The sequence below is a fragment of the Urocitellus parryii genome, chromosome 10 (assembly GCF_045843805.1).
Source record: "Urocitellus parryii isolate mUroPar1 chromosome 10, mUroPar1.hap1, whole genome shotgun sequence".
Lineage (NCBI taxonomy): Eukaryota > Metazoa > Chordata > Mammalia > Rodentia > Sciuridae > Urocitellus > Urocitellus parryii.
The window spans coordinates 117,559,961-117,586,608 of record NC_135540.1 but is presented as its reverse complement, the minus strand read 5'-3'; the positions used below and the strand labels follow the sequence as shown (position 1 = coordinate 117,586,608).

The window sequence follows — 26,648 nt, the reverse complement described above, 5'->3', positions numbered from 1 at the left end:
TTTTATTATTCCTATCCCAATGTCTCAGCTTATAATCTGAGGAGTAGAAATGAAATTTGGGGTCTATTATCTTTCTTTTCAAGTTAATTAACTCCTCATTACAATAATGGCAATGGCACAAAATGTTTCTGAGAAATAAAATGCAGCTTTTGAAAAACACCAAATTGCTTTTTAAGTAGAGACAAAATAAAATTATTTTATTCTCATATATTTCTATAAAAGTAAAGTATGTTATTTCATTACCTTAACTGAATGAGTAGAAATCAAATGTAAGATGATCCTAAAATCTATTCCTACTTATGATGTCTACATTTTAAATGGTTTATATAAAATGAGAGAATTGAAGAACTTAAAATCCCTAAAGTACAGTGAACACCAAGTTCTTGATTTAGAAAGTGTTGCAAGCATTATGTCAAACAGAAGTATAAACTTATAATTTATCCCTAAAAAAATCAGAAAACTGTCAATAAATCAAAGAAATACATATATGTGTCATATATGTATATAAAACATTTACAGAGAGAAAGTGAGAGAGAGAGAGAGAGAGAGAGAGAGAGAGAGAGAGAGAGAGTGTGTGTGTGTGTGTGTGTTTTTACCGTATAGGTATAGTGCAGCATCTTTTATGTTTTGATGTCTATCTGGTTTTTGTTTGGTTTGGTCTTTGTAACTGCTGTTGTTTTGGCATTGGGGTTTGAACCCAGGACCTCTTACATGCTAAGCTCAGCTACCACTGAGCTATATCCCCAGTCTGAACTCTATGTTTTAATACAAGGTAACACATTAGCTATTCATTACTTAGAGAAAATGTGGTTGCATCCAACTACTTTTATATTCAAACTGCTGACTTCTACTTGAACTCTAAGATGGAAGAAAAAAAATCTTAAAAATGGAAAACAGAAATTTTAACATCTTTTCTTTTCTGTTTTGAAGAACAATTATTTCTGAGATCATTTCAGTTTTCCTCCTAGTAAAGTGTCAGAGAAATCACATTTGATTTACTTTCATTACATTCCATTTAGATTCCAATTGTAATATATAGTGTATATAATAAATGGAACAATAATTCAGGAGTAGCTGATCATTGATTGATTAGCAGACATTCACTAAGACAGACAGAGTGGAATAAACACTTATCTTACCCAAAATTGAGCACGAAGTATACCCCATAGCAACCATTAATAAGCTCCAAGTTGCTGTGAGACACACAAAATTATGGGGGGAATTATGACTTAAGATATTGATATTTTTAAAAAAATATGAAAGCTAGGATAATCCTAGTTGAAATAAGACAGATGTGAAAAGAAGGACAATAAAAATGATTATTTTGCTTTGATTATCTGAATATCAGTCAAATAACTTTAAATGTTCATAAAATTTTATGGGATAAAAGTATTTTAAATTGGTAATAGCTGACAATAGGAAATGGCTCAATTAACAAATTTATTTTTTAAAATTCCATTCTTTTTCTTGCATAGAGACTTGATGTACTGATAGAAAGAACTATCAGTAGTATAATACCAGATGCTGCATATTGGATTGGCAAAATTATATAGAGATAGTGTAGAACAGGGATTTGTCATTTATAGCTCCCACTCTGTTAGAAGATTGAAGGAGACCAAAAAAAAAAAAAAAAGCCCAATGAAGAAGTTTTCTGACATTTTACTCTAGGATAATGCTTTATTTAAATGTCTGAAATTATATCATGTAAGTCTGTCACTTTCTCTCCTCTCCTTGACTTCTCCAGTTTTTATGCAAGATGCTTTGTCTGGCCCTTACAGACCAAATGCTCATCCAACAGAAGGGCTAATTTGTATCACATGTAGAGGATGCAATGGAATATAGCAGTATCACTGTAAAACCCAATCCAATACTCAGTTTGAGAATACAACAAAAATACAACATGTCACTGCATGACATAAAGTTTCTTTTTGCCTTTAAACAACATAGAGGTTTTACTCACATATAATTGCTTTAAATCAACTCATGTATAATCCTGGTTTTTTTCAAGGATTAACAGCACAGAATGATATCCTTGCTTTGGGTTACCCTTAGTCCTACATGACAAAATCTTCCTTTCTATCATTAAATTTTAAGGTCTTATTTATTATAGATTTTTATTCACACAGCCAGCCCTCTAGCATTCAGTTATTATATGTAGGTGTAAATTTCAAACATTTGGCAATGTGGAGAATTAGGGACATTTTAGAAGAATATTTGAAGAAAAAAGAAAATTTTCTTCAGAAAGAAAAAAATTAGATGGAAAACTAAGTTATCCTCTATGAGAAAATAAACCATGGGAAGTGATCACTTGTGTTTCATAATATTGACAGGATATGGCTCAATACTTTTTCATTACCATTTTTTTGGCAGGGAGGGGCGTGGAAGTAAAGATTGAATCCAAGACCTTACATATGATAGGCAAATGTTCTATAACTGAGAGCTATATCCATAGCCCATTTGTTTGTTTTGTTTTTCCTAATGCTTTTTCTTTATCCTGATATTAAAATGGAAGAATAACATACTTTTCGAGCTAGAACAGATTTCACAGATTATCTCAATTAAAATTGCCATCTGAATTCTAGGTAATGCCTTGTACAGAGATGCCCTATGTTTGGCAGGATCTTTAGCAGCATCCCTGATCTGTATTCACTAAATATAGAAGTTCCAGTTTCCCAACCCCTTTCAAGTTGTGACAGTCAGAAATGGCTGCAGGAATTGCCAAATGTCTCTGGATGGTCAAAACATCCCTCGATGAAAACCACCACTGCTCTAAGGCATGGATCCATGATGCACTCTCGTGATTATACAGACATTATATGGTAATTCCTAAGAATGAATGGGGAGGAAGTATCAAGATTATAGGTAAGAGTAGTAACTCAAAATATAGCAAAGCCCTCTGAAAGGCTAAATTTCTATGGCAAAAGAATAATATCTGTTTTATTTGGATGTTCATAAAAACAAAGCACTTTGCAAGAATACTTCCACATAAGTGTAAGATACAAAGAACAGGATCGTCAAATCAGAAATTTACCACATTAGCTTTGGCATAGTTAAAAGTTCACTAATCATAGCTTTTGATGTGTAATTTTTGAACTGAGCAGGTTTATACCATTTTAGAACTGTATAGCACTCCTCATCCTTCATCCTTTTTTTTGTTTGTTTATTTGTTTCTCTTAATAATTAGAAGGCAGACCAATCTGTTCTCAAAGATACTGTTTGGTATGTAAGCAATCTGAAGCAAGTTACTCAAGTTCTCTGATCTTCTCTTTTCTTTAATTGTAAAATCTGTATGACAAGATGACCAACAGGGGAATTTTTAAAAGTTTCAGTAAACCTCAGTGTCTACAGAGCATGAATAATCATATGTAATTAACAAAACAGTAATGGTGATTTTAAATATAACTTATAAAGTTTGTGGTTAATTACATATTAAAAAACTTAATCCTTACATATGTTCAGAGATTGTCTTATACAGTTCACTTGTATGAGCTAACTGCTTATTTAACCTTACGTACATTGTGTTCTTCCAGATGAATGGAAACTATCCTTGCTGAAAGTATTTAATTCTGTTCTTATTTGTTTTCCAATGTCATGGTGAAAAAGTGAAGACTTATACTAAGCACTTGATCTTAGAGCCAATCTTTTGTATACAATTTTTTGGCCAAAAAATTTTCCTAAAGAAAAACATAATTCTTAAAAAAGAAGAAGAAGAAAAACATAATTCTAGGAAAGGACTCATCATCAGTCTCACATTTGGAAAACCCATCAGCACAAAAATGGCAAACAAACCTTAAAAACACAAACCATTACTTCCAAAAACTTTTTAAACTTGGTATCGTCAAATTATCAACTGTTACTTTGAGACTATGTGCTAGAAGATTTACCCTTATTCATATACTCTTCTTTTCTATGATACCATGTAATCAGATTCTGTGTTTAGCTATTAATTTTTTGCATTTTAAAATACCACTTGTGTCATAATAACTATCCGTTAATAACTTAAACCAGCAACTGTCACTGCCAAGTGAAGCAATGGCATATACCTCTGTGGTGTTTAATCACATCCATGGTTAAGAATTTCTTCACCACAAGATAAGCTGAGCCAGGTTCTGCTAATGAACTCCACCGAAGCACCTGCTCCAACACGTTTTCTGTGTAGTGAAGAGGACGCTCTGCAAACATAAAACCCAAATCAAAATGAAAATAAAAATATGAAAATTGTCATATGTAACTAATTAAAACAAATTAAAACAGAAAATTATTTTGTCATAAATTAAAAAATAATTTTCAATGATCTGTACACAACATATACATAATTTATTTTATGTATATGTTTACATAATAATAGCATCAGAACTGTATTTGAGACACTGATACCTGAAACACTATTAGCACATAACAAAATTTGTTGTATAAATTATTCTGTCTGGGAACACTTGTTTTTTATGCAATTATCTTTTAAATTTCATAATTACCTTGCTTTAGATAAAACTTAGTATACTACCTTTAGTAGAATGAATATGTATCTTATTGTAACTTCTGTTTAATTCAGGTAATATTCAGGTTTGCTTAGGGAGAGCTATTTGCATATGCAATTAAATAACTTTAAAAGGACTAGAAAAATTTATTTTATCCAATACTAATAAGCATGAATTAATCCTGTTTATCCCATTAGATTAGAATATTATAATTTCTGATCAATACAAGTGAACAACATATAGTTGGTAGTTTCACAGCCAATTAATATGAAATTATAAATATTACTACAGAGAATATGTAAAAATAATTATAAATATAATATTTAATAATCTATAACTATTAGTAGAAATATCAATCAGAAACAAAATGTTGCAATATTATACATTAAATGTTGATGAAGGAAAATGATTGAGGCCAATAAAAAAGAAATTAAATGACAGCTTTAAGACTTCTCTTTGATGAATCTTTATCTATATATATTTTGTTTTAGAAAAATGTGTCATACATTCTTAGCATCGAGTTTAAAGAAAAGTTTTATAATTACAATCAAAGCTTCACGGAAAGTTTTTTTGATCAAAATATGCCAATCAATTAAGAAATTAAAATGTAACAACAGAGGCATATGCTTGTAAAAAAGACATTCAAACCTTTCAGTACACTAGAAATAGCATATTTGAAATAGGAAGAACAGAACTCTGACATGATGTTGATGATGCTTTACTAACATCATAGCCAGATATAAGTCAACTCAACTCTTTCAGATCCTCCTAAACATACAGCATATAGCACTTAAGTATTTTTTTAAAGTAGTACTGCTAATGACGAACAAGAAAGAGCATAGAAAAGGCATTGTAATCGTATGTGAAACATGATATTGTAATTGGTAACAAAATTTAAAAGTAAAATGGACTAAATATATCACATCTTCCCTAATGCCTGTCTGCATTGCTGCTAATACGTGATTTTGAGAAATCATCAATAATCTCAGTTTTGTAAGAGAACATGTGTTCTGCTTCCAATATAAAGTACCAGAATTTTGATTCTTAGCCAATAAACTAATATCCAGTGCTTCATTCTGTGCCTATTGGAGCAAGCCTAGTTATTATTATAATGATAATTTAAAAAGAAAAACAAAAGTCAAACAAACAAAAACCACCTAAGAGTCATTAGTCTATACACCTTGAGGATTCTATTTACTGATATATATCCCCTGCATACAGCATAGAACTGAGTATACAAAAGATGCTCAGTAAATATTTTAGGAATAAAATACTTTATGAATTTCTTTGATGGGCCATATTTTAACAGAAAGTATTTGTTATCAGACCAGACCAGAAAAATACACATAATTACTTATAAAACCAGACAAAAGCATTTTGTGCTATATCAATATTGGTGTCCCTTCAAATAATTCTCCAAAAGCTTTGGTGGGCAAAGATGATAATTGCCCATGATTTGCCCAAATTATAACTCAATCACTGATTAACCCATTAGTTGGTTATAATTGGAATTAGAGGTATTCAAACGTAAAACTTATTATAGAATAAGCACTCCCTTTATATTTGGCAATACATAATTCTTTATTCTAGGACACTATTATCCCATTAACAATTGTCATTTCTGGAATAATACCCATTTCAATAGTATATGTGTGTGTGTGTGTGTGTTTGTGTGTATATGTGTGTGCATATAATATATATACATAAAGAGAGTTATTTTATATTAGCTACCACTTTAAATTCTCACAATAATACTCTTTGGTACATATTACTACTATTATTCATATTTTACACATAAGAAACCTATCACATATTTCAGCTTTTTCCCCAAAGCCATATTAACAGTTCAGTGAGAAACAGACTTGAACCCCAAACCCATCTGATTTTAAAGCCCCAAATCTTAACTATTACCCTGAATTTTACTTTGATCAAGTATACAAACCTCCACATGATGGTTTCTCACATATAATTTTGGGGAAAACATAATTAGAACTTACAAAGATTGTTTTGAGTACTGGACAAGGTAAAAAATACATAAACAAAGTAAAAAGCACTTGAATTCAAAAATCCTCCTTTAATTTTCTACCATTCCTAAGAAGATGTTAAGGAAACAACCACAAGAGAGTTTCAACACCCTTCCTGTAAGGAAACTGATGGTTGAGCAGTTGGTTTGACAATGCAAAAATAATATTCTTAACTGGAATAGAGTAAGTGGCTTGAAGTAAAACTCACTCTCCTTTATTACAAGATTAAATTGCTAATGCAACTTCCAAATGTCAGACATTTTTATAAAGAAGGGTCACTAATACATACTATTGCAAGTAGATACTACAGTGATAGACCTACAGTTTTCCTAATTATACTGAAATATATCACAGCAGGTATAGAGGTCATGTAACTTAAATTTAGTTACAAAAAGCTAAGTATATTTTTCACATCAGTATCAAAGTATGAAATACATTAGGGGGAAAAAAGCCTTACAAACTCTAGGTCCTAAACACAGAGCTGGAAAACATGATGGGAAGATAAATACATATTAGACTCTCAAATGCATTACTGGCATTAATTAGAAAGGGATAAGGAGTAGGAAAAATGATTGAGTCCTCAAGCATTGTTGGAATATAAATTATTAGACATAAACAAATTTTAATTTATAGTTGCACTTGAAACCATCTGTCATGAGAGATTATATAGTGTGTATGTCACTTGGCATTAGGGCATTACTGAGAAATAAATAGTTCTTTTGGATACTAGAATGAAAATTGCCAAGCCCTCAGTGTACTCCTTTGGAGAAAAGAGGTCACATTGGCAGTTATTTAACTGGGTTAAAGCACAACAGTATTGATTATTTAAAATTCTACGCAAAGAATGAACCTGGCCTCTCTTGTTAAATAAAAATCCATTCATTTTCCACCTGAAATAATATTTTATTTGTTGTCCTTAAGTTTCTGGTAGTAATAACACAGGGCTCCCAGAGACAATTGCTACTTCCCCAATAACCAAATTCTTAGTGCCAAACTTAGAACTGTGAAAGCCTTTCTCTAATGATCTACATCATCAGAGGGGAGCAGTGGTTTATGTACCAATGAGGAGAAGAGCTAGAAAGGAGATCTGTATCATGGCAGCTATGAGGGAGGAACCAGCAAACATTTCACTATGATCTTACTACACAGAAAGTAACTGCTTCATAAACTCAAAACTCACAATAAAGCTCACTGAAATGAGACTCCTTAGGCAGTTCATCTATTTCAAGTCGTGAAAGACCTCAAGGCCCAGAGATTACACTAGTGGACAATAAGGTCAGTTTTAGGATTAAGTATTAAAATCACAGCATACTTTAGAAGAGTAGCTGTTGATAGAGGGGTTATCATCTCTGCTACACTTGGGACTTGAACATCTCCCAAAGGCTATGTGTTGACAGCTTGGAACAATAGTCTGTGATGATATTGGGAGGTGGTGGAATCTTTAAGGGCTGGGACCCAATGTAAAAAAGTTAAGGCACGGGGTCATACCCCTGAAGAGGATACTGAGATCCTAGACCCTCCTTTCTGCTTTCCAGACACCTTTAAGTTAGCAGCTCTGCTCTACCACATGCTCCCCACCCTCACCACCTGCCCCAAACCACTGGAGCCAATTGACCATCGACTGAATACCTCTGAAACTGTGAGCCAAAAACAACCTTTTCCTCTTTATATAAGATTTTATCTCAGAGATGGAAAGCGACTAACAAAGAACATTGGTACCAAGAAGTGGTATGTCCATAACTAACAATGTGATTCAGGAGCTTTTGGAACTGGTTTGCGGAAAGAGTTTAGAGAAGCTGGAGAGGGAAAGCTTAGAATATTGAAAGCAGAAATTAATGGATGATTCTAATGGAGACTCAGAAGACTAGATGGACAGGAATATAGAGAGTAAATTTAAGATGGAAATGAGATATTTATTGGTAACTGGACTAGAGGCTATTCATGTTACATTCTGACAAAGAGCTTTACATTTTGCCCATGTGCTGAGACTTTGCAAGAAGCTGAGTTGAAAGGTGACGAACTAATTAATCTAGTGGAAGAAATTTTAAGGCAGCATAGGACCAAGGCAGTGTGGCTTGGGAATTGGTGGATGCTTTGAGCTAGATTTTCAATGAAAACTGGAAGCAAAAAGCAGAGAACAGACTGAAAAAACTTGCAGTTTGGCCTAAAAGGAGTGAGTTAAAAGGTATAGTCAAGGAAGATATGAAGATTAAAGCCATCAATAAAAACCAAGTACCATGTACCAGGAGAATAAGAAAGATGCTTGGAGGACATCAGAGGAATGGTAAGGTCTCACAGCATGATCAAAGGTACATACAAAAAGGTAAACTTTTACTCTGATCACACAGGGCTGCCAGCTAGTAATTTGCTTAGGATCACTTATGTTAAGCTACCAAGAAGGCCACTGTAGCTGGTTCACAGAGGTATTGATACAGTTCATGTCAGTGGAAGACTTTGGCATTGTCCACCTGGTTCTGATTTTGCAGACATGCAGAAAACAAAAGTTAGTTACAGGGTCCTGGAGGCTTCCACTGAGATTTCAAAGGAAAGCCTGAGTGTCCAGGGAGTGTGTGGTGTATCTGGAGTCCCTGCCAGCCGACCTGACAGCATGATGCACAAAACTGTGAGACTGAAGGTGAAGTTACAATGGAGACCCCAGGAAGTTACAGATGACAGAATATGTAGCGACTGCTAAGGAAGGCTACCACAGGCCCAGAGTGACAGGGGCAAGCATCCATAGACAGATACCTCTGAAACTGTAAGCCAAAATGAAGTTTTCTTCCTTAGAAGTTGATTTATCTAAGGTATCTGTCATAGCTACAGAAAGCTGACAAACATGCTTTGCTACGAAGGGTTTGATCTTGTTCTAATAATTGGTGGAAGTGAGTCAAAGATGCTTGACATTCTTCAAGAAAGATCTGTGCTCTATCCAGAACAAATTTCACATGTCACACCAGGCATTCATTTAAAGGGAAATCCTATTTATAAATTAATTGAGCCTAGAATCTAATATTATTTTGTATGTTATATGTTTGAGTATTATGTATAAAATCAAGATGTAAAAGTTAACCTAAATATTTTACATGATTATAACAAACTATTTCCCCATGAATCTGATTACCACAGAGAGACTGTGCTTTGTTTTAGGAAAAGCTTTTTCTAAAAACTGTTTTACATTTCAACAATGATAATGCTACTAACATTGTTTGAGTCACAAATTAACATACTTACATCATCTGTATTTTTAAATTTCACATCAATTGAATTCAATTTATAGGTTTAAGGATCTATTTTTATCATCTTTAACCAAAGACACATATCATTACAGGCAGTTACATGGCATAATGCATACTTTCTGCTTATTTATTTTTATATTATAATGAGATGTTATACTAATTTTTTAAATAAGTATAATACATTATCTCAGGATAATATAGGAACAATATGGAATAGTTAGTGCACAATGTAACGTGACAGAAAACTACTACTTTAAAATTTATAGGAAAATAAATAAAATAATAAATAAAATGTAGTACTCTGGTTTATTATCATTAATTAATTTATTCATTTTTGGTTATGTGATTATTTGGAGGATTTATTTCACATTGGAAAACTCACTAACTCCCTGATGACATTCTTCCTACCAATTAACAGTCTTGTGACTACCTAGTCCTTTATGTTTTTCTTCCTTTAACATTTCACTTTATCTTCTTTGCATGATACTTGAAATAAAGATTTTTAACATTTCAGAAGGTCAGACAATTCACACAGGCTCCATCTGCTTCAGTCGACCAACACAATCACAGGGCCTTTTCTTGTTTCCCTACCACTGCTCCTTTAGAAGCAGTGAAAAGAATTATTTATTTGTTTTTTTTCTTCTGGCCATTTCTGTATGTACTGTTAAGCAAACATTAAGGCCATGTCAAATTTAAATTCTTAATACCAAATATTTTGTCTCATGATGCACATGGATAGTTCTTCTTTGGCTTAGACATTCATAAATCAAAATGACTTGATGTGTCCTAGTCTTTTTATACTTAATTAAAATAACATTTTCCTATTTTTTTAATTAGAAAAAATAGCAATGATTTTTAAAGAACCAATCCAATTTTAGTGTTTGTGAGGTGCTGTTTATCACATGCAATTTGATAATCAGCCATTTTTAGGATGAGAATCCCTTGATTTTCTGAAAGGAATATAAAAAACTGTGTTTCCAGGTAGAACGTGATTCTACTTCTAGCTACAGATCCTTCCTATCCTCATTCATTCTGCCTGTTCCACTCAGTTGGGTCAGAGCTAAAGACAGAGCTCTAAGCTATGACAGAGGGACATGATTTAATCTGACTCAAATCTTGAGAGACTAAGTGTGGTAGGGAGTGGATGTTTACCCTAAAATATATCAGTCCACATTCTGCAGTAAATATCTTCAAAAACAACAGAAATAGAATAGCATGCAGGTCAACTATCCAATCCCTAACCAGGGCTTAGAACTCTCAATCTAAGTGGTTCCCAATCTACAAGCAGGGATCACTTTCTATGTGACTTCCATATTTGTATAAATCTGAATAAGGAGCCACAAAACACAAATCATTTATTATTTGTTATTCCAGCTCAGTTAAAGAGACTTTAATGGGGTCTAGTCTACAACAGTGCATAATCCAAGAAGCCATATGAGATATGAAGATCTAAAACATATGATCAATGCCCAAAAAACATATGGTCTGGGGTAGAACTATATATATATATATATATATATATATATATACACACACACACACACACACACACACACACACACTCACACACACACACATATTACTGTTCTATAAGGCAGGCTGCATATAGTACTATAAATCTACAAGCAAATGATCAGAAAGCAGTCAGTGTAAACTATGTTCATTTGAATATCATCAGAGGAAGGGGCACTTGAGCTGGAGCTTCAGAGATGGATAGGCAATGAGAAAAATCATGACAAAGAGTTTTAAATAGTGGGAGAATACAATCCAATTGGAGATTTAGAAATACAATTCTGGAAATAATGCCAACAGTTATCTTTCAATACTCTCCCCTCCCCCCCCCCCAAAAAAAAAGATAAGACCAGTAATCCCATCCCTCATCACATCTTTTTTTTTTTGTAAAGAAAAAGAAAAAAAAAAAAAGATTCCACCATTCCTGCATCACACAGTCATATGCCACAAGTTTATTTATTCAATAGATTTTAACAAGTATATATGGTTGTTATGTACTAGGCATGTGCTGGACAAGAGAGACCAAAAAAAAAAAAAAAAAGACAGAATCCCTACTTCCTTCCAAGAAGCCCCGGTCAAGACAGATACGTATAAATCCAAGTGCTCAGCACTATAAGAAGAGAGGAGACAACAAAGGCAATTGGGTGGGCCACAGGGTGGAAGACCTTGAGAAATCCAAGTCCCCAAGTGTCAGTCAAGTGCAAGGTGTCTATTCAGAAGATGTAATATGAGAAAGCTAGCAAAGGAAACTAGAGAAGAGAAAAACTGGATGTTTAAAAGATGGACAGAGAAAGAATACAAAATTAGACAAAATGACTAGAGAACCCAGGAGGGAATCTAGATAGCATGGAAAAGGAAGATCATCAGATAAAGGAAAATGGAAAGATCATTAGCAATCAATGCCACAGAAAGGACAGGTAACATAAGGCCTGAAGCAAATCAGTGGGGCTTGACAGCTGGGAGGTTACAGGAATCATCTGCCAGAGGAGGTCTGTCCAGAGGGAGAACTAAGCCCCACTAGAGGAGATACTGAGAACTCATTTCCTGGACCTTGGCAATGTATACTAAAAAAATAACAATATAATACAAATACAAATTTTAAAGAACTGCTCATGGTAAAAAGAAATAAAGAAATAAAAATATCAAGATGGACTAAACGAATGAAAGACAAAGTACTTAATAATCCTATTTCATTCTAACACTAGTTGCAGTCCTCCTAACAATGCACCACGGGGTATTTCAACATTGAATTTTAATTTTTCCTTGAGTTTGTGGGTGGCAAGGTTTTCCTTTTGGCAGTTTGACAGCTATAGCTGAAAGGGTCCCAAGACCTTAGTAGGTATCAACTAGACAGATGGTCAAAGTACAAAGACATTCTGCCTGATATTATTTTTTCCTAGAGGTCTTTAAAACCAAATGGTGTCATTAGAATGTTAAGCTTATTCAGTATTTGACTACTGGGTCAGTCAAGGTGTTTTAAAACGTCTTTTTACCCTTCAGTTTCTTTGGAACGAAAGATGACAAAATATTTGATATACTAAAGATAGAGCAAAATTAAAACGTCAAAAGAGAAGCTTCTGCTAGGCTTAAAATAAAACTGTTTTTAGAATAAGTCATCTTTTAAATTAGCATTCTCTTTTTGTGTTAAATGAGTGGCATATATGAATAAGTGGATGGTGGTAGTGACATTTACAACATTGTTATGGATCAAAGTTCTTGTTCTTATAAAGAAGGGCCTATTTCATGGGCTGGAGTTCTGGCTCAGTAGTAGAGCACTTGCCTAGCATGTGCAAGGCCCTGGGTTCGATCCTCAGCACCACATAAAAATAAATCAATAAAATAAAGGTATTGTGTCCAACTACAACTAAAAAATAATATATTTTTTTTAAAAAAAGAAAGGCCTATTTCATAAGGCAGCAACAGAGATGACTAATGCATTACACTGTATTTTCATAGTCAACAAAATAATCTAATTATATGGAAGAATAAAATCATGTGAAGGTAAACTCAAGTGGTAACAATGTATGTCAAGACATGACTAAGGCGGGAGGGAATTCATGATGAGAGGTTAATCTTTAGAAAAACATAAAATGTTAGTAATGACTTGTTGCCAAAGAAAGGATTTCTTCATCTAAAAGTAATTCAATAGTCTTTAGCAACAAAATCACTTACCTAGCTCTTCATTTTCAATGACTTCAAATGTGGCCCAAATGTCACCTTTTGTGGGAATAATATTTTTTATTGCTAATATATCATTAGTTAATTCTTCTGCTTCCATCACAGGAGATATCTGTAAGAAGAGCAACATTTCTTCAAAAGATCTTTCAGATACAGAAGCAGTCTTATGATAGGGCAATACTACCTCCACCTAACAATACCTCAAGTCTTCTCTCAGTGTGGATAAAACTAGCTTCTTCAAGCATAGTGAAAACAGCACATTCAGCTCTTCTCCATAAAACAGAATACATTTCAATGTAAAGGCAAAGGGAAATTACAATACAGATATCATCAAGAAGAATTATTTTGTTCATTTACTGAGCAATTAGATGACTCAGAAGGGAGGAATAACCTAGTCACTCACAGACAGGCTTTCAACACATGACAAATCCAACCATCTCCTAGGAGTAAAACTTTTCACTTGTCAGTTCTCTAATCAAGAGTATAGAGTGATTTGTTTATTCAGCCTGGGCCCTAAATTATACACAGTTGACTGACTGCTGTTTGTCATGCCAAGAAGCCCCAGGGTTTTGGTAGTTTGTGGTGCACCCTGCCATGCCAAGTGACAGATGGTAGGACACCAAAGTATTTAAGAGCCAGGATTTCAGGGTATAGGGCAGAATCTGCAGTGCCAGCCTGGGGCCCCGGCTTCACAAGAGTCCCAAAGCCGGAGGCCATTGGATGAGCACACTGCCTCTTCTGGGACTTTCAGGGTTTCTGATTTGTTTCTCCTTGTTTTTGTTTTTGCCAGTCTTAAGAAGATACTGGCAAAAAGCAAGCTGATTTCTTCAGTTAGACTTCTGATGTAAAGTTAAACAAATAAAAGATATATAAACATTAGAATACTGCAACTGCAACTTAGCTTACATGTTTCCATAAAAGTAAATCCCTATTTAAATATTTCTTAGGAAAGGAATGTGTTCATTTCCATTTTTCCTTCGCTTTACTATTCATAAGCCTAGAACACATACATAAATAACAAAAACATCTTACATCACAGGTAACTCACAGTGTTTACCTTTTGTACGTCATGGAATTTAGAGCTTGCTTTAGGGAATATGTTAATTATACAATGGAATCCACTCTGTTCTATTTTAAAGCTCAATGAAAAAGTGGGAAAAGTGGAGAGTTTCGAGCAACAAAAATATCAGCTGAATTGTCTTCATGATGTTTTTGATCTGCATTGACCTAACCATTTTAAGAAGTATCATCCTTTATTAAATAATGATTACTGAGAAACCAAACCTGAGAAATAGGCAGCAGGGAGTGCCTCAGTCTGAAGCAGAAGGACTACATCCATAGGCCCTACTCCAGGAGAGAGACCCAGGGCCCCTTTTAAAAACACCTAGAACTCCACCCTTCAGAAAGCATTATTCTGTGGATTAGACTTATCAATATAATGAACATCAGGTATAGATTATGATGACCAAGTTTGTATTGTGGCCTAAATTTCTAGTTTCCATTGTTAGGAATAAGATATCACTTGTTTCATCTATCTCTATAGGGTGAGGTAATTACCAGGAGAGATAAAATGTAACTAAATAATTTTACAGTCTTAAGTACTAAGTCAAATGCTATTGATTTTTTTTTGTACAGTTTTTATGTTTTTTTGAGAGCATCTGATCTTCTACAGGTAAAATTGTGAAGTCTTAAATATAAATACAATTAAAAACAATTAAGATAATGTGACAACTTTCCTCAATTGTAAAAATTGGGTTTATAAGTAAAATTTAAATACACTATGAAAGTGTCTATGTATGGGTAGAGTTAAATCATGTTCTCATTAAATATCTCTTCCATCGTTAATAATGGACTTGTGCTGATTGGTCTGTACTAGTTTCTCAAATCCCTTATGATCAAAATCATACACTCAGACTAAGAATCATGATATAGCTAAGGATTGGCAGGGCAAATGTTTCACAAAGCATTTGATGTTATAGCTGATGACTATAGCATTTAGCTCTATGTTTTAAGAAAGGTAATTCCATGTAGTCATAATACATAATTATTAAAAATACCTACAGTAAGAAATATAAGACAGGTATGGTGGTGCACACCTGTAATCCCAGTGGTTCAGGAGGCTGAGGCAGAAGGATCGAGAGTTCAAAGCCAGCCTCAGCAAAAGCAAGGTGCTTAAACAACTCAGTGAGACCCTGTCTCTAAATAAAATATAAAATAGGGCTGGGGTTGTGGTTCAGTAGCCAAGTACCCTTGAGTTCAATCCCCAATACTGCTCCCCCCCAAAAAAAATACAACATATTTAACATAACTAAAGTTTTGAGATATCTAATTCTGTGAAGGTTTAATTTTGCACTTCAAAAACGTGAAGAAGGTAAAGTTAAATTTGTTACATGGCAGAATATCTATTCCATATACAGAAAAAGTAGTATTACCAAGTAGGAACATAAAATATCACTGTTACTATACCTAAGGCAGACTAATTACTGAATATAGTAGCATGAGAGGGATCCATTTTTAATTCAGCAAAAATGATCAATAGCCTCAAGGAAAAAAAGTTACCCAATATTTAAGTACATTGGAAGATGAAATGCTAAAGGGTGAGAAATCAGGAATAACAATGATACTAGCACCAGTAGTCACAACTATTTATCAAACACGAGATGAACAATTTGCTACACTGTCCTACGTGCATTAGCTTAATGAGTCTTCACAGCAATGATATGATGTAAATATTATCTTTCCTCATTTTATAAGTGAGGACACTGAAACGGAGACAGAGTAGATAAGTTGCCTAATGTAAGGAAGTTAAAAAGAGAAAAGCAAGCCTCTGTGCTCAAGTCATTTTCTAGAACCTACAGAAAATCCTAACTCTAACCTAAAGCACATAAAATGTGCTTTCCAAATGACTAAAACATAAAATTCCCAGAGGATATTGCTATGAAAAGTCAATCTTGTCATCAGTCACTATTTGAACTAGACAGGTAAAGGAAATGAGAAACACTGGAAAATTCAAAATATGTGAAAGTACTGCCAACATTCATGCTTTCCAACGGCGCTCTACATCCTCTCGAGGACTCACCCGAATTATAATACTACAGTCGGGTTCCTTCCTTTCCACATACACTTCAATTAACAAATCTCCAGCCTGGGAAACCTAGAAAGGGCAGATGTGAAAATAGCACATATGTCACAAAAATTTACATAGGACATGTGAGGCAGTTGTAAAATCCTATTCATATTTCTCAATATGTTATAGCAATGAATTAGCTCAATCCCCTGTTCACAAGCATGATGTTCTTATTTCAAGGTATGGTTGATTAAACATAAGGAGTCTATACAAATTTATAATCAGTAGCAACTATCACAATGGGATTTATCTCTCAAACACCCTTCTTTTTAAAATGAAATGGTAAATCTGGCCACACTGGAAATAAGCTGCCTTTGACAAGAGAAATACAGGAACCTCATCATCTACAGTAACAGGATAAACAAAATGAGGAGTGAAAGTGAGCCACATGCATTTTTTTCTCAATATTGTGTGCATAATAGTAATATTTAAAAGATAAAATAGTTCTTGCTATGTTTTCAAAAAGATGATATATTTGAATGAGGATAAATTAGGTCAGAGCAGTAGTAAAACTACAAATAGAAAAAGTAACTTTAGTAAGAAGAATAAAGTAAAAGTGATAGAATTAGGCAGAAAATGAAGGTAAGTTTTCATTTTAATTATCTTCAGGCAATTATTTAAGAACAATTATTTGGGTCATTATGTTCCAGAAGACTGACTAAAGAAGATACAAGTCAAAAAATATAAACCATAGATACGGCTATGTACATCAACAAAGTAAAATGAAGAAGGTTAACAAAGAATGAAATGAATACATGAAAAATATTTTCAGTAGCTTTTGTCAGAAATTCACTTTAGTTCCATAACCACTCAAAAATAATATCCATAACTCAATATTTTTTAAATGATCACAAAGGACAAACAATCATTCTGAAGGCAAATTTGTCTCTGTATAAAATCTAATGAGTAAATTTGTGAGGGAAACATTTAAAAATGTACTTTGAAGAAGTATTCATAATTATTCTGTCACCACAGGCATAGAAAAGATTATTTTCAAATTTTATTTCTCACTTTTGATGCTACACACAAATTCTAGTAAGAAAAAGAGTTGACATTTTTTGCTTTTCACTATGTATGCATAAACAAGTCTCCAGGAAGGACACATTTTAAAAATTTGAAAAGCAAACACAGAGTACTCAGAGTAAAGCCAGAAAGAAAAATAGCTAAGAAATTCAAATAAGAGTAGAATATAGGGATTCAAATAAGAGTAGAATATAGAGACTGCCAGAAAAATACTCCAGGAGAGTTTTGTATGGATTTAAAAAATACTCAAGCAAAATAAGTAGTTTTTTCAAACTGACCTCCTTTTCTCTTTCAACTACTATAGTTTATACACAATTATTTTCTTATTTCTACTTATACTGAATTTTAAAGCAGTTATTTATTATAAATATAAAATACAAAAAGACAAAAAGATATTTGTCCTTTATCTAATAATTATATACATAATGCTGCCAATGATTACCTCTCAGGCTCACACAACCCTTTATTTTAGGACTTAAACATCCCCCTGGAAGTAAGAAACAAACAAACAAAAAAAACTGATGTGAACCAAGCAGTGTTAAAGCTAATACCACTGGAAGCTACAGTAATGATTTTGGGTCAAAATGGAGAAAATAATTAGTTCAGTGATTAATATACCAGCATTAGTAGTGGAGAATTTACACACCCCCATCTCCTTCCAATGGATAACTCCTCTAATTAGTAATGGAAACTTCAGGACCAAGGCAAATTTAGGTTTTACAGGAGGATGTATTTGCCTCATTATCCAAGTGTAACCATAAACAGAGCACATCTGACCCATTTCTGTTATTTACATTGGAACTCTGAATCCACTATGATTCCTAGTTACTAGAGGATGACTAAGGATTGCCTGTAAGAAGGTACAGTAAGTACTCCTTAAATAAGACAGAGTAACTTGGAAAGGCACAGTGCAACCTGAGCACATAAATCCAACATCATATGACTGAGGAAAGCAAGACAGGATTTAGAAAGCTGACTTAAGACAAAATTAATGTGTTACAGACATATTAGAAAGTGTCTCATTAATATAGTCATCTCAAAGCATGCAGAGCAAAAGCATAAAAGAAATAATTTATATTTTCAAAATCATTATGGAAAGAATCATTACTCTCTCTGAATTTGCAATTTATTCTGGTATTTCTTTGGCTTTAAATGCTTCCTTTGAAATCCACTGGCATTTTTAACAGTGTTTTTAGAATCAATAAATAAAACTGATTTCCTCTTTATGTTAAAAATTATATTCACATATTTTGCATCTATGTATCAGGTTGAAAAACTATCACCATTGTTTTATCAAGATTCTTTATCCCCATTACTTCTACTTTGTTTCCAAAAGAAATTTGAAAATACACAAAACAAATCTCTTTGTTTACAATAGAAGCTTTTGCTTTTGTTTAATTCTTTAAAGATCTAACTATTACTACTCACTTGAGTGTCTTTCCACTTGGTAATAAAGCTATTTTCTATGTCCATTTGTTTGACTTGGTCTTCTTTAACCTGTTTAAAATATAATTTTGGACATTCTAATAATGTAGAGTACAAGGAGCGATGGTACTCATCCTCACAAAACTCTTCAGAATAAATACCAACAAGTTGAAAATAAATGAGAATGGCCATCTTAATCAGCATGGCCAACAGAGTCTCATAAGTTCAGAAGACATTTTGATGATTCCTTCTGGCTTCAGATTCCACCCACAGAAGCCCTCATTGTTAAGGAGGTTTACAGAGCAAAGAGGCTGATGTCTTCTTTCTGAAAATTCTTGTAGGTTGAGAAACAAAGACTTGTTTCTCAAATCCAAATGTTCATTAAGTGCCATTAAATCTTTAACCTCTAGGATGAGTGGAGTTTAACATAAACTACAATGATAACAATTTGGCTTCTATTAATGGATTGGTATAAAACTAGAAAATAAAGAGAGCATGTAAAGCCACACAATTTTTTTTTTCTAATTTTTCAATCAGCATCAGACTTTTGCAAAGAAGTTGCCATTGATCAAAAACAGTGGACACACAAAGGGAGAAAAAAAGAGGAGATCAAAGAGCAAAGAAAATTAAATAACTCTGGTGTCCATTCCTCTATGAATTAATATAGAAACTGGGTTATTTTATTAAAGTAGTTCCTTTCTCTTTTCTAAGGAATCTTGCGGTAAGTTATTTTTAATACAAATATAACAACTACATAAATGACAACCTATCACACCACCCACCTTGGTTTCACCTACTATATCCACACCCCATAAAACAACTGAGTCTATCAACACCATTTGATAAAATGCTCAAAAAGATTACAGAGATGTTAGAATTATACAAGGGAACTGGATATTTAACCCATACTTACCCTATTGAAACCCTGGCCATATTTTCTTTTATTTTTATTTATTTGAACCTTCCTATTCTAGCAGTTGACTGATCAAACATGAAAACACTAACTTCATGAAATACCAAGTTGAAGAGACAAATAATTAAACAGTGATAACTTAGCAAAAAAAAATGTGGAATAATAATAGTATATCAGAATTTTGTTGTTGTTGTTGATGTTGAAGGAACCATTACAACAATTTTTTAGAAACCCTAAAATGCTTTCAGTTGCAGAATTTAACAGCCCAGTGTTTATTACTGAATGTTAAATTCAGAACTTCACACCTCTAAGTAGACATACTTGATGCATACACATACTGAGGAAAAAAACACATGTACACACACAAAAAACCCCTAGAATAGGACTATTCTGTTCAACAGACACCAGATGGTAAAAAAGGCTTAAAAGCAGCCAAATTTAAATGAATGCTATTGCTTAGAAATGCTATTGCTTAGAAAGCTAGTTTTATATAAAAACTGAAAGAAAATATAGCTATCCTATATTTTCCCTGTTTCTAAAAATCCATAAAGACCTGAATAATAGCATCCTAAAACATGCAATATTCTTTGCAAACAGTAACATCAACTCCATTTAAACAAGGGCAGGATATAAAATATTTACCTCAAATATTTCAACATAATTATTAATTAGGTCCTCAATTACATTCACTTCTTCACTTGTTTGTCCCTTAGTTTGAAACAAACAGGATGAAAAGACCAAGGCCAAATTATGGGCATTCATGTGATTGATTTCTGAGCACTTTTGAACCCTGTGAGAGAAAAGCATAGCTCATTAAGGGACACTTCTGTTTGAAACTGCATAGAACTGCAAGTCAAAATCCTCATTTATGATATTTAAACATGTACATTTTGAAATTGTTTAATACAAAAAGCACAGTGGTGGTTTAAAGGAAAGCACACGGTTCTTCTTCCAAGTATCTTGCAATCAAGTTAAGAACATAAGTAAAACTACAGTTAAGAGATCAGCACAAGTAACAGAGCAGCACTTAATGCTGACTTAGAGGACGAATTGAACACGTCCATATAGTTCCAGATAATGAAATGACCTAAGGCCAAAGCAAAAAAAGGGCATGCAGAATGGTAGAAAATGAACGGTGAAGCTACAGCATAAATGAAAAAAAGAAAGGGCAGGAGGCAGGTAGGAGCAAGACAGGAGGGTAGACTGTAAGGCATGCAGTGGAGTGTTCCAAATTCCAGGTTCCAGTCTAGGCTACATTTTTTTTTTAAATTTCTTACATACATGACAATAGTGGAATGCATTACATTCATAATTATCTATTCACAGCATAATTTTTTGTAACTCTGTATATAAAGTATGTTCATGCCAAATTATGCCATTATAAATGAGCGCTCTTATTTTTATTTTTTGCATTACAATTCCAGGTCCAGCTTGGCTAAGAAGAGGACTAGAACATGGCAGAATCAGAGAAACACTAGAATTGGGGGACAGTATAATTCTGTTTGTCTTGAACTATAAATTTAATGGTTGGTTAAGTATGTAAGTTAACTATAGCTATTTTAAAAATATATTCATTTGGGGAGTAGATGGGCATATGTTTATAAATATATTTTGATATTTATATTACTAATCATTAAAAATCTCTTTCATTCAAAAGAGAATAGTTATTCTTAAGTAGCCCTAAAAAATAAAGACATATTATTATTGCAAAAAAAAAAAATAGGCTACATTTTCTAGAAAGTGGATGTCAGGTTTGGAGAACACCTGGTAGCACGTGTATGGTATTCAGAACAGGATATAATTACATCTCAAAATTCAAACTCTCAATTTATAAATACCACTACACCTTTCTTGGATATAACTAATAATGCCTTTTAAAAATAAAGAGATATGAATAAATCAATCAACCCTTCTAATCAGTAAGGTACAACTTTTAGGTCTTACAAATATCATTTAAAGTTTTAACAAATAAAAGTTTCAAAGTTATAAAAAATAAAATAAAACCTATAGTCACCATCCCAAGAAATGAAGAGTTGAGTTAGTAAGACTATAGTAGAGTGGAACTACAGTAGTTAATGGTCTCTACTGGACACTGACTGTATGTATATACAGCTGTATATACAGCTGCTCTAGTGCCTGTTTAACTTCTTTTGGAAATGTTAAAATACACACTAAAGAAGAGAGAACCACCTCCATTAAAGGCATATAGCAAGGTTATGTCTATACAGAATACAGATTCTGGTAGGTACAGAAAGAATCAACATATAGTAATATATATGATAATGCAAGAAATCCTAATAAAATGCAAAATTGCATAGCAGAGACAGACCAAGTATGATCATCATATACAATTTACAAGATGCAAAAGGAATTGGAATTTAATAAAGGAGGATGTAACAACTGCAGACACCCCTCTCAAAACCACTCTGTACTTATATCAAACTAGACTGTGAACATTCAGGAAATTTATCTCCATGTCAGAATCTCACAGTCAAGAGAATCTCACTTTAATCACACTATACTGCATAATACATATCTGGTGAATGGTATTAGGTGGATGTGACTGGTAACAGAAGTGGTCTTTTACCTAGGGTAGGGATTGAAAATGCTACATCAACCTAACCTTATCCAAACTGACCTCTCCACCTTTTGGTGACACTATCAGAAGTCCAAGGAAACTGTTTTCTAATGCCCTTCATAACCTCTTGTAACCTCCTTCCAGCCAACTATAAACAGTGTTGTCTCCTAGTACTCCTCTGTTCCAGAGATAGCCTTCATTCATTTCTCATTCTTACTTTTTTGCTTTGGATAGGGTCTTGCTATTTTGCCCAGCCAGGTCTCCAGGTTGGTCTTGAACTCCTGGGATCAAGTGAACCTCCTGTCTCAGTCTCCTGAGTGGCTGGGGCTAACGGTGCACACACTGACCCCAGTATGGATTTATCTTTTTTCATACCCAGTTAAAATGTTTCTTTAAATCTAAAGGATAGGGTGGACTCAACCCACAAGGAAACACTCATTCTCTCCTCTATAATTCCATGCTGCATCAAAATGTATCGCAATATCTCATAAACTATATTTGTATTAGACAATAAGAAAATCATTTTTATAGGCTGGGTATGAAGCTCAGTGGTAAAGACCTGGTTAGCACACACAATTCTCGGCACGTACATGTACCACCTCCACCACAATAACAAAATCAGTTTTACTGTAATAGAGATACACGCATGAGAACCAGTGGTTGGAAAGCAATTAAAAAAATAACAAAGATGACACACTGTGGAAGCTTTCTTAATCTAGATACTTTTAGGAGAAGTCAGCTTTACAGAAATTTATTCAAAGGAGAGCTGGGGCTATAGCTCAGTGGCAGAGCACTTGCCTAGTATGTGTAAGGCACTGGGTTCAATCCTCAGCACCACATAAAAATAAAGAAATAAAATAAAGACATTCTGTCCATCAACAACTACAAAAAAATTTTAAAAAAAGAAATTTATTCAATTATTGTATATATAATAATTCCTTAAGCTAAATTCATGTTTACTAAAGTTTTTATACTAATACTTGCTGAGATCAACACACACAAACCAACCTTTAGTTTTAACTTCTCAAACATCCTCATCCTTCAGATTTCTCATCACCAAAATATTCCTCATTTCTTTCCACATGCTGAGGAACCATCAGGCCCTGGCATAGGAAATGTTCTAGACTTTTAAAATCAGGATAAGGATATCTGATTAACCAATAATCCAAAATATCTGGAGTCAGAGAAGCAATAAACTAGAAGAAGTAAGAGTTTATAAAGCATTCACCAAGAGAAAACACTGTGCCCAGATCTGGAAACAGTGTCTGTTTAAGAACTCTTGTCCCTCAACACAGCAATGGATCACTCCATCTCTCCTATTTCAGTACTGCATGCTGCAAATTCCCTATTTAAAATCTGTCCCCACATCTTAGAGGCAGTGATAATACTATAGAATGTAGGCTGTATAGTACATTAAGAAAAATAATTCCTTCTTCTTCCAAATTCGGTCTAAATAAGTTTTTAAATTCTTGTTAACACATGTGACACATTTCAGGATGCTGTATTATTATTATTTCTGATTCATTTAAGAAATTCTCCAGCGCTATTTAACAGCAACTAAATTACAGAAAAGAAGGCTGATATCAGTTCCAATGATGAAGCTAGACTAAAATGAGGGAGAAAAAAAGGGAAGGGGTGGGTCCCATGAAAACAGAAGGTGGATCAGGAAGGGAATAGAGGAGGAGGGAAGAGGGACAAGAAAGTATGGAATTATGGAATGAAATTGACCAAATTGTGCTATGCATATATGCATATATATGAATATACCACAGTGAATTTCACCTTTAAGTATAACCATAAAGCACCAATTAAAAAAAAAAACATGATGGAAGACAAGTAGAATAGAGGAAGGGGAACAGAAGGAGGGAAGAGTGGAGGGAAAGAAGCAAATTATATTTCATGCATGTATGATTAGGTCCAAATGAATTCTAATATTATGCATAACTATAATGCACAAATAAAACATTTAAAAAATATATAGTGAAAGATATACAGCTTTGTGTAGAATATTGGCCACACAACTTTAAATTAAGAAGTAATGACTTATTGAATACCATGTTTGAAGTGTCTAGAAATGTTCATGAGTTCACTCACCTATAAAGGTGTTCGATGATAGCTGCCAGCGTTGCTCGGTTGACCCCTGGAAGAGTACGTATAAATGCTCCATACTTCTTAGTTCTTTCCTTGTCATCTTGTGTATCTGGAGGCAAAAAAAAAAAGGAATTTTAGGGTTTAAGCCAATCACTTATATTATAAATTTGCCTTTCATCAATATTTCAAAATATTATTTACAAGTATAAGAAGATTAGAAGATTAAAACTTCTAGAATAATTGCCTATAATTATGGAAAAGCATTTATTCACATAAACTTTCCATGATTCTATGCTATAGCTCTTATAATTTTTATTTTAAAATAAAGCACTTTGAAAACAGAAAAGGGTATGTTGTTGTTTTCTTATCTTCCACTGTATGGACTACTGAACCTCAACATAACAGGAAAACATTCAGTTAATTACTCAAACTAGAGGACAAATTGAAAAGCCAAGCCAAAAGTATTTTAACTCTAGCTGTGGAGAGGTTTTATTTTTTTTTTTTTTTTGTATTTGGAAATGACATTCTGATCCTCTTTCCTTATGAAAGCACAAAGATCTTCCCAAAAATATGAATGCACGATCCCAGAGCTATGAACTTGTTATCTTCTCTGATCTAGGCAAATGGCCTTTTAGCAGCCATGGTACCATTAAATGTCTGGGAAAAAATGAGAAGATAATCAAAGAAATCACACACAAGTCCTTACACTGTGATCCAGACTTAGAAGTTGATGAGCCTCTGCCTTTGTTATAAATAGAAATCAAACATGAAGAGGAAGATACTGCCCAGCCCCAGAAGTCAAATCCCTGGACAAACTATGGTCAGGAACCCCAAAGTTCTTGACTCCCGAGGATGCATGGATTTGGTTCAGCCTAACTGATTAGCTGACACAGGAAATGAAGATCATTCTTCAAATAAATAACTTGCCCTGACTTTGTGACTCAAGGGAACCATACTTAACTATTTCTTTTCAATTCCCAACTACCTTTGGAAACCAGACCAGTTCACATTTCCTACTTAGCCCTACATATTCTATTCTTTAACTGTCATGTGTAACTAATTAAAACAAATTAAAAGAAGATAAAAGTATATAGTCATTGATAAGGACACTAGGATCTCAGAGGACATAAGAAACTCTGTGACACATTTTTCAAGTATAATCCTATACAAAACTGCAAGTATTAGCTCTTTTGTATGAATTTTGCCAGCACATGAGCTCCATAAAAATAAACATGGTTGTATGGACTTCAGTGTCCTGTAGATAACTCTGCAAAAGCAAGAAGGGAAAATACTCAAATAAAGGAAATTCAGAAATGAATTAAGAATTATTTATATCCCTAAATAATATTTAGTATTAATCTAAACATTTGTCCTTATGTCACCAGTTTTTAATTATAGAGAAAACTACATTTATTAATAAAATATAATTAATATTACTACACACATAAGAAGTCAAGCTAGCAAAAGATATTTTCATGTATGAGATAAATGATATTTTCAAAATAAAGACAAGAAATTGGAAAACAAAATTTGGGAAAGATTTCTGGTCATGCAGAATATATAATGAGCAGTTAAATTAGTTCAGAATTGAGGTGACTTAATACTGTTCTTAGAAGAACAGATCATGCATCATATGAATAAGTGGTATGCCACTGCAAGGCACTGTTGGTCTCAGGTGCACAGGACACGAACATTCTCCTGTGAGGTTCCCCAGAGGGTTATAGTTTATCCTTGTCAGATGAAACACTGGGCACTTATGAAATATCTGACTGAGCTATATTGGATCTGAAAGAAAAACACTTAAAGGTCATTCAACCTGGTATTTGAAGCACTCACCAAGTAGATTCTCAAAGAATTCACATGCAAGTGAAAGGTGAACACATCCCCTTTTGACGCTTGGCTACTCCTCGACAACTATCTACTCCAGGTAGACTGGCAATATTAAAGACTTCTTTATTATCTGACAACGTTGGCAAAACTTATTTCTTATGTATTTTTGATAAATGATTTTAAAATAAAGAAAAATTCTAAGTCATCATAAAATAGTTATTACAAATAAATTT

The 26,648-nt window shown here is 33.5% G+C and overlaps 1 protein-coding gene across 2 annotated transcripts in view; it reads right to left on the bottom strand.

Annotated features, from left to right (window-relative positions):
- The window catches only part of Arap2 (ArfGAP with RhoGAP domain, ankyrin repeat and PH domain 2), a 169,422-nt gene that overhangs the window by 31,011 nt on the left and 111,763 nt on the right, over positions 1-26,648 (bottom strand). For both annotated transcript variants that reach the window (XM_026386588.2, XM_026386586.2), the window contains exons 21-26: positions 24,589-24,694; positions 20,559-20,706; positions 19,007-19,075; positions 16,508-16,582; positions 13,423-13,540; positions 4,044-4,172 (exon numbers count right to left, since the gene is read on the bottom strand). In XM_026386588.2, coding sequence (XP_026242373.2) covers positions 4,044-4,172; positions 13,423-13,540; positions 16,508-16,582; positions 19,007-19,075; positions 20,559-20,706; positions 24,589-24,694 — 645 coding nt within the window. The remainder of the gene's footprint in view (positions 1-4,043; positions 4,173-13,422; positions 13,541-16,507; positions 16,583-19,006; positions 19,076-20,558; positions 20,707-24,588; positions 24,695-26,648) is intronic.